This window comes from Micromys minutus (assembly GCF_963924665.1).
Source record: "Micromys minutus genome assembly, chromosome: 1".
Lineage (NCBI taxonomy): Eukaryota > Metazoa > Chordata > Mammalia > Rodentia > Muridae > Micromys > Micromys minutus.
In genome coordinates, this window is record NC_137969.1 from 29,012,515 (window position 1) to 29,021,838 (window position 9,324).

The 9,324-nt window shown below is 54.2% G+C and overlaps 1 protein-coding gene across 1 annotated transcript; it reads left to right on the forward strand.

The window, feature by feature from the left end:
* The first annotated feature begins 2,394 nt into the window (after positions 1-2,394).
* CASTOR1 (cytosolic arginine sensor for mTORC1 subunit 1) lies at positions 2,395-6,421 on the forward strand. The gene is made up of 9 exons (XM_080932133.1): positions 2,395-2,529; positions 3,056-3,126; positions 4,215-4,399; positions 4,481-4,613; positions 4,801-4,924; positions 5,269-5,382; positions 5,533-5,615; positions 5,719-5,813; positions 5,942-6,421. Exons 1-9 carry the CDS (start codon positions 2,417-2,419, stop codon positions 6,017-6,019), a joined length of 996 nt encoding a protein of 331 aa, XP_080788259.1. The 5' UTR covers positions 2,395-2,416; the 3' UTR covers positions 6,020-6,421.
* The last annotated feature ends 2,903 nt before the right edge of the window (positions 6,422-9,324 follow it).

Consider the following 9,324-nt stretch of genomic DNA (forward strand, 5'->3'; position numbering starts at 1 on the left):
CCTGTGCACCTTCTGACACAGATGAGTCTATCCAGGCTGAAGCCCACCACTGAGGCAGAGGAGGAAATAGCCCCCAGGGCCTTGGTACTTTATTGGGGGTTGGGGCTAAGATCCTGAAGAGGTAGCCTAAAGCTGTTCCGCCTCCAAGGCCAGACCTAGATGCTGACCGTAGCAGGTAATAGGAGGAAACAGACTTGGTAGGAGCTTCCCGCCATTGCCTGGGTCTAGACTGCATTGTCCTGGTACAGCTGGGGATACTGAGGCTGGAGAGGTTACCTGAGGTTCAGGTCAGCTTCACACTCTGCCACAGACCTGTGGTTTCCCACTCTCCACGTTTGCCATGGTGAGATGGTCAGATCCCAGTTAACTTCTGAGCACTCGCACAGTATCAGGGGGTGCCACCAGGGCAAGGCACTGCAGATGTTGGACACAGGCCTCCACCAGAGGCAGACGGGTAAGGGGAGAAGTTGGCCTCCTTGGTAAAATGCTACTTCCCATTTGCTGACACAGTCCACATGCCAGGCTGGGCTTGTGCCTGGCAGGAGTTCTGTACTCCAAGAGCCACATTTGCACCCCAAGCCCCTCACCCAAGTGTGCAGACTGCCGTGAGGGGTAGGCAGGTGCCTGATAACTGGCAGTGACGAGAACAGGGTGTCCCTGGGAGAGGGCCCCCCTTCTGCTGAGGAAGCAGCTTTTCTAGTCAAACAATAGTGGTTGTTCCTGGCCTGAGACCAAGCTGGGCCAGACCATAGCAGGGAACAGGGAGGGAGAGACCGACCTACAGGGAGCTCTCAGGCACTGCCCGGGCCTAGAACATGTTGTCCTGGTACAGCTGAGGATACGGAGGCTGGATGGGCAAATGGTCACCAGAGGCTCTGGGCAGCTTGCTCACTACCTTCTGCCTCTCACCCCTATGGTTTCCCACTCAGTCCACACTTGCTGTGTTGGGCCCAGCCTTTGAAAAGTACCCCCGCCCCCTCAGTCCTCCAGGGGACAGGCCAGGATGTGGCGGCTGCACACTTTTCCATGAGAATCATCTGGAGCTAGCAAAGCCAGGAACAGGACTGAACCCAGCTTCCGTCTGCCTGTGATGCAGGGTCCAGAGTATATGGGCCAGCTGGGTCTTGATCACACCTAAGGCCTACTTGAAACTACCCTTTCAAAGCCTCCAACCTGAAGCTGAGTGCCTGGGCCAAACAAGGGCCCTTTGGAGCATGCCCCATCCTGCCCTGAAATCAACCTATGCTTGCTCATTCCTGCTCAGCCTTGAGGTTCTCTTAAACCTTTAGATGCTTGATCATATCTGGGGTGTCTGCCAGTGCTTTGGGGCCTTCCTGGATCTGTAGCTAATTTAGATGCGCTCAGGCCAGTTGAGGTCTGCTAATGATAACAAACTTTAAGAAAACTTCAACAGGGCTCAAGTCTCTGGCTTGAATACCCAGGGAACCTCAGACACTATGGCCTGTCCCCTCAGTGTCTGAGCCCCGGGCATTCTCACCTCAGGTCCTTCTGGGTTGTCCCTGGAGTAAGATTCAGAGTCCACAGTATGTTGCTCAGACAGGTGAAGTGGATCTTTTTTCCGTTCCTCCCCTTAGTGGGGCTCATTCTACTTCGGAAGTTGGTTGACTTAAAAACTGGGCCACACCGGCTAGGTAGGATTTAGGGGATCAAAACAACGACAAGGTAGGGATGCAGTACTATTAATACCAACCATGGGCAGCCCATTCTTAGGTATCTTTAGTCCCTACCCACCCCCACCTCCACCCCGCAATAAAAGGAAGATACTAAGGCTCCACCTAGCTGGGCCACGGGTCTCCAGCCTAACCTCCCAACTCCAGAGATTTGTGAACAGCTCCAGCTTTGAGACCTCTCGCGCCTTTTTCTGTGGGGTGGGGGCGGGTGTCTAGACAGGGTTTTTCTGTGTAGTTCTGGCGGTCCTGGTACTCGCTCTGTAGACTAGTCTGGCTTTGAACTCACAGAGATCCGCCTGCCTCTGCCTTCCTAGTGCTAGCATTAAAGATGCGCACTACCACACCACGTGTGAGCCTGGAGGATAGACAGAGGAGGGACACGAAGCTTCCAGCTTGTCCCCAACCCCTACACAGTCGGCGTCCAGCGGAAAGGGCGTGTCCGGGGCGTGTCCTTTGGCCTCAGATGGGCGAGAGCAGAACGTGATCCACAAACTGAGGCTGGAAGAGCTGGCTTTGGCGGAGTTCGAAGGCAGCCCGCAGCGCCCGGTAGGCAGGGCTCAGGAGGAGGCGTGGCCACTTCACAGTGGCTATGGGCGGGGCCGCCAAAGAGTGGATCCCTGGCTTGGGCGGGCCAGGAGCGGGAGGTGCTTCTTTAAGCCGGGCGCCACCGCATCGCCTCCTGCCTAGGTCTAGCTGGCGGCGAGGCCGGGGCTGCGGGATCTGCGATGGAACTTCACATCCTAGAGCACCGTGTGCGAGTACTGAGCCTCGCCCGTCCGGGCCTCTGGCTCTACACCCACCCGCTCATCAAGCTGCTCTTCCTGCCCTGTCGCAGCCGGTGCGCACCCGGGTTCACGAGCGCAGGTCGGGCGGGTGGAGGCTCCTCTGTTCCTCTGGGCCCGGGGCGGAGGACTAGAGTCGCTGCGAAACAGTGGGTACCGGGTGGGGACGCTGGCCACTCTGGCCACCATCCGGCCTGGGCCTACCCTTTCTAGGACGCCGCCTATCCGGCCCGGAGGGCTCCCCTCCCTGGACTTGTCAAGGTGCAGACTGCCTGGAGTGGGGGCAGTGTAGTGGGTGCATATGTTTCTTGGCAGGCGGAAACCCCTTCCAAGACGCCTCGCGTTAAGTTTGAGAGTTGTCCAGAGGGGCCCAAAGCCTGATACCTCTAGGATGTGGAATGACGGGGCGATCCCAAATATGGGACCTAGACTCATTGATCTAGGAAAGAAACTGAGGCTTGAGTGCGCTTCCGGAAGGCTCCTGTTGGGGGTCCTGTAGGGCAGCTGGAACAAAGTTCACTTGCTGTCTCCATCCCATTCACTCCAGACTTAGAGCCTTCCCACTCCTTCCCTCCCTACTAGGTGCAAGTTCTTCAGCCTGACTGAGACTCCGGAAGATTACACACTGATGGTGGATGAGGAGGGTTTTAAAGGTGGGAACTGGCTCTTTTCTCGCCTCTAAGCAGTAGTCTTACTGGGCTTAGGGATCCAGCTTCCCAGAAAGCTTAGGCCTCAGAGGAATGTAGGTCTGGGTTCAAATCTCCAATCACTGTTTTCTCTTGTGTCGGATGTAGTTGTGACAGTTTAACAGTATTTGTGAGTTTTATAAACTTAAAACCTACAAGGAGCAGGATATGAGTCCCAGGCCAACAGGGGTGGTGGTGGTGTCTCACAGTTTTAGGGGAGAATAAGGAGGTTCCTGCAGCTGTTTTACCCCTGGACATTCTTTTTTCTTGGACTCGTCTCCCCAGTGAAAGCCAGCTCCTCCCTTACTGGCCTGGGAAGCCTAGGAGTCTGAGGGTTAGGGAAGGAATGCAGGAGCAGGCAGCAAGCCCAGAGCAGGGTCCTGGGGCCTCCTGGCTGTGCCTGGGTGAAACAACAGCTACCCTGGCCCTTGTCCCTGTTCAGGACTGGGACGGGGAACTGACTTCTGGCTCCCATTTCTGCCTGCTTGGCCCATCCTCTAAGGCCTGGAGTCTCAAGCTAGCCACCTAGAGTTTGGCTGAGCCTCCCTCCCAAAGGACTTAGATTCCCTGTTCTGTAGGGAAATCTGTCTGCAAGGGAGCTTTCCCATCAGCTGATCACTGGGCGCCCTCTGGTGGTGCTATGGAGCCCATTGAGCCAAAAAGTCCTGAGGACTATCCATTTTGCTGATAGGAAACTGAGACTAAGCAGTGTTTGTAATCCCAGCACATAGGAGGCTGTGGCAATAGCCTTAAATTTTAAGTTAAATCTCAGCTTAGTCTACATTTTAAGAGTCTGTCTCAAAAAACAAAAATCCAAAACGTACATGTCCCGAGTCACATAGAAAAATGGTTTTTTTAAAAAAAGGTTGGGTCTGAATCTGGTTCTGAGTTTGGAGCAGTAGCGCACACTGAGGCGGAAATGGGAGGAAACAGTCCTGCGCTCCAAGTCGGTCAGGAAACAGATCTGATCTACCTTGGAACTGGACAAGGTTTAGACAGAGAAACTGAGGGACAGAGAGGAGCCCACTAACCAGGCATGTACCTCCTGCCCACAGAGCTACCCCCATCCGAGTTCCTGCAAGTGGCGGAGGCCACATGGCTGGTGATGAACGTGTCTCACAGTGGCTCCGTGGTGCAGGCTGCCGGAGTTACCAAGATTGCCCGGTCTGTCATTGCCCCGCTAGCCGAACACCATGTTTCTGTTCTGATGTTGTCCACCTACCAGACAGACTTCATCCTGGTGGGTTTGGGCAGGTGCTGATACAGGCCATAAGCAGAGGCGCCAGGTATTGCATAATATGTGTCTTTTGCCCTAACCCAGGTACGGGAGCAGGACCTGTCTGTGGTGATCCACACGCTGGCTCAGGAGTTTCAGATCTACCGTGAAGTAGGCGGGGAGCCTGTGCCTGTTACAGGGGACGATTCCAGCAATGGCTTTCCTCTAGCCCAGCACGGTGAGGCCTGCCCTCTAACACGCAGATTTAAGTGGGACCTTTTCCCCACAGGAGGGCTTGTCTTTTAAAGGGGTGGAAAACACCATCTCTCAATGTACGAAATGAGGGAGCCCTTCCCTGACCTGCCACTAGGGGTCGCCCCAGTCCAAGATAACCTTTTTGCCTGTGGCCCCTGTATCCTGAGCAGGGCCCAGTCCCACGGTGCATCCCATTCAGAGCCCGCAGAACCGCTTTTGTGTCCTGACACTGGACCCTGAGACATTGCCGGCTGTCGCCACCACCCTTATCGATGTCCTCTTCTACTCACACAGGTGGGTCATGCATGCACTTGATCTCTGCCTCCCACTAGTGTTTTGTGCCCTCTGACCTTTGCCTCTTCTCTTCTGACACTGTGTCCTGCTCAGTGTGCCTTAGAGTTCCTGACAGCCTGTTAGCCCTCAGCCAGAGGTGTCAGCAGAATCACTTCCCAGCCATATATATGTGCCCCATCCGGCCCTCTGCCCAAGGCCTGTGGTCTCGTGCAGTTAGGGCTCATCTCTCAGGAAATCAGGGGTCTCTCACAATAGAGATTCCAGATCCTCCTCTGTGGTCTCATCAGGAAATGGAGAGGGTCATGTGCCTGATAGAGCCATTGAATCCTGTCATTCCTCTTCAGTGTCCCTAAGGAGGCAGCCTCCGGCGATCCTGAGTCAACTTCCATTCCATTCTTCGCTTTCTCCCTCATTGAGGGTTACATCTCCATTGTCATGGATGCGGAGACCCAGAAAAAGTTCGTAACTCTTCCCTTGATCCTCCATAGACCCTCAGCCAGCCTCAGGGAAGGTGGAGGAGGGGTGCCGGGTTCTGAGGTTAGCAGGACATGCCCTAGGGAATCAGGCTAGATGGGGGTGCCCTTCCCATCACCCACCTGCTTCCCCAGGTTCCCCAGTGACCTCCTATTGACCAGTTCTTCTGGGGAGCTATGGAGGATGGTGCGCATCGGGGGACAGCCCCTGGGCTTCGGTGAGGACCATTCACTGCCCGTATGGGAGAGCAGGGAGGGGAAGGGCAAATCTGTGGGGCTTCATGGCATCTAGGGTAAGCCACCTGTGTCTCCAACCCTCAGATGAATGTGGGATTGTGGCCCAGATCGCGGGTCCCCTGGCGGCTGCTGACATCTCTGCTTATTACATCAGCACTTTCAACTTTGACCATGCGCTGGTGAGGACCTGGGCTGGGATGGGGGTTCCAGCAAGTAACTGAGGTCCCGGTAGGGGGGAAGGGAGACATCGTAGCTGATTTAGGGAGTCAACCTGGAGGTTCATGCTGTGCATTTTCACTCTCTCTAGGTTCCTGAAGATGATATCAGCTGCGTCATTGATATACTCCAGCGAAGGCAAGAAGGCCTGGCTTCCAAAGAACCATAGGGAACACCAGACTCCCATTCCCTTACCCCACTGGACTTTCAGAGACTTTTCTGAGTTATTTCCTGAAGCTTCAGGATGAGCCCCTGATCCAGCCAAGGGACCCTGGCTCTGCTGTGTATTTGTAAGCTGTATGGAGCTGGAAGTCATGGACATGTCTGCCCACAGAAGATACCTTGGTGCTTGGGGCTTAGACCCCTGACCCCTGACACTTTGTATGTGACCTCAGCATTGCAGTGCCTGCCTGTGTGCCTGCCTGTGTGCCTGCCTGCAGCTCGAGCTGCCTCTCACCTGGCTAAGGCTCACATCTGGGGGCCGGCCGGCCGTGCTCTCTGATCTCCTGCCTGGGTTCAGGGCCAGATGAGTTCTAACAGTGTGCTCCCTTCTAGGGGCTCCGAAGGAAGAATTATATCTCACTTTTATTTTCATGACTGTTTAAATAAATAAATAAAAGAATTGTGCAGCTGTGCCCTCTGGTTCTGAGTGACAACCAGGGTCAGGTCTTAGCCTCTCCCAGACTTATCCCCCCTCTTTCGTTTTTCTAGCAGTATACGTATGTGACAAAGGAGGAACTGAAGCCTTCAGTACATTTGTGACTAAGTCATGTGGTTCCCAACCCAGGCTGTTCATCTCTAAAGTGGGACGTCTCTTCATTCGTAGTTACTCAGAGAACAACCTAGAGTTCTGGACACTGGGAGAAATTCCCGGCTCTCTTACCCAAGAGTCTCCTGGCTGGATACTCCTACCCAGGAGGTCTCAAAGCACCTTCCTCCATCCAAGGCTACTGTCTGAATTCCCATAGGTCTTGCCTGAATTCTTATGTCCCTCTTGTGGAGCAGTCACGCAGTTTATGACACTTGGAATGGTGACAGGGTCTTTGCATGGGCTATGCAGAGAGAGCCCAATTGGAACTCTTCTTGTCCTCGACTGCTATATGCCTGGGCACTGGGCCTAGATGTTTCTGTCATGGGGCCTCCTGCTCAGTAAGACTCCATTGCAGGGCCCCACACATGCCCCGGGAGGTTATCAAGTACCTTCAGTTCAGACCCGCCCATGTTCAGGATGGGAAGAAGGGTGTGACTTCTGTGTACCCAGGTCACAGGGACTCCCTAGAAAAGCCACCACACAGGCAGGCTTCTGGCAGTATGCCCACCTAACTCTGGGGACCCCCAAGGCTAGAGCCCCAGGTTGCAGATCAGATGAGCCCAGAGCCCAGCCCGGCATGGTGAGTGAGTGGAGAGAGGCCTGCCTTGGTGTGTCCTTTTCTTCAGCCTCAGTTTTCCCATGAGGAGGAAACAATTCTTTCAGAGACCATTGGAGGGAGCATTTCTTTGGAGTTTGCTGATGGTTGGGAGTAGGGTGGGAAAATCTGTCTCCTGTAATGGGGTCTAGTGTAAGCTTGGGGGTGGGCAGCCTGCACTGGAGGTGGGCCAGGATACTCGGGGCTGCTCAGGCAGAAGCAGGAGGTAAACTTGTCTGTGGCTGGCTCTCTGCATAGCACAGAAAAGCTGCTTCTTTCGCTGACCTCAGAGCTTGCCTCTGTGGGGAACGTCTGTTAAGAGGGATGTGCTGTGGACTCACACATGATAGTCTTATCCTTCCTGTGCATAGATGGAAACGAAGCCCAGAGAGTGACTTGTTTAAGGTCACCACACAGGCATAACAAAGTAGAAAACAGAATTCTAAATGGGTCCATGTGCTCACCAGGCCTAGAGAAAGAGGGAGGGAAGGAAGGAGGGAGGGGGAAAAGGGAGAAGGAGGGAGAGGGAGAATTACTTTAGGCCGAGCCCTGAAGGATGGGAAAGATTTTGCAAGACAACTTGTAATCCAAGCTGTCTGCGTTGGTGGCCCGGCGTCTGCTGCTTGTGACCGTAGTTGTGTGGGCAGGCACGCGAGGTCTGGCCCTGGCTCCTCCCTGACCCTGGACTGGATAGAGTGGAGACATTGAGCAATGACCCCATCTGTGTCACTTTCCCAAGAGGATTATGATGTTGTGGTTCTGAGCCATGAGTGCCAGTTCTAGGGGTGCCTAGAACTCCTTTTTAGGGGGTTAGTTGTGACATCATGTAGATGTGGGTGTTGTGTGAGTGTGGTATGTGTGTGAGCATGTGTGCATGGGAGTGCATGTGTGTGTGTACATACTGGGGCTATCATTGGTGTTTATATGATCTCATGTGCCCTCTGCCCCTATTGCTTTTCTCCAGGGACCCTGTACCCCCAAGGAGGAGTTGGCCTCTGCTCTCCTGCCTACTCCAGCTCCTAGTTGCCTCCATCTCCACCACTGTCCTTGCCTGCTGCCCTGAAGGGAGCGTGTGTGGCTTTCTGCCTAGACCCCAAAATGTCACCCACTCTCCAGTCCCCGCCCCTCCCCCATCACCACACCGCACCTTCTGGGTGTTTTTGTTCCTGGCCTCCTGGGACCAGTGCCTCAATTTCCCTGTCCAATCATTGCACCTGCGAGTTGTCCCCCAGCATGTCCCTTGAGGAACATGGCCCCACAGCTGTGTTCTTTGTCCTTAGGAAGACCCTGGGCCTCCCACTCATGCATGCAGCCTTGGAGATCTTTTGACTTTCCTGAGGTGGCTCTGTGTCTCCGTCCCTCCCTCCCTCCCTCCCTCCCTCCCTCTGTTCTGCATCTTTTCTCCCTCCACCCCTCCTCTTTCCTTCCTCTCTTCCATACTGAAGACAAACCCAGGGCCTCTCACATACTGAGTTACACCCCAGCCTCTTGCTGTGTTTTTAAGCTCTTCCTTAGCTTCTTGGCGTGTGTGTGGTGTATGCTTGCCTGTACACGTGTGTATGTAGATGCAGGAATGCACATCTGTGTGGAGGCCAGAGGTCAGAGGCCAGAGGTCACAGTCAGGTGTCTTCACTTATGTCTTGACACCTTATTTTGAATCTGGAACTCCATGCTCCTGCTGGACTGGCTGGCCAGTGAGCTCATGGGACATACCTGTCTTTGACCCCCAGTCCCAGGGCATCAAATGGCCACCAGCATGCTCAGCTTTTACACGATGCTGGGGGATCTGAACTCAGTGATCATGCTGGTACAGCAAACTTTACCCGCAGCCAGTTCCCTAACTTAAAAACTTGTTTATCCTATTTTGATGTATGCCTGCCTGCATGCATGTATGTATGTATGTGCAGATGTCAGAAGAGGCCGTCAGATCTCCAGGGACTGGCATTAGAGGTGGTTGTGAGTCTCTGTGTGGGTGCTGGGAGCTGAATTTGGGTTCCCTTCGAGAGCAGCAAGTGCTCTTTAACTGCTGAGCCACCTCTCCAGTCTCTTCCTCAATTTTTAAATTGAC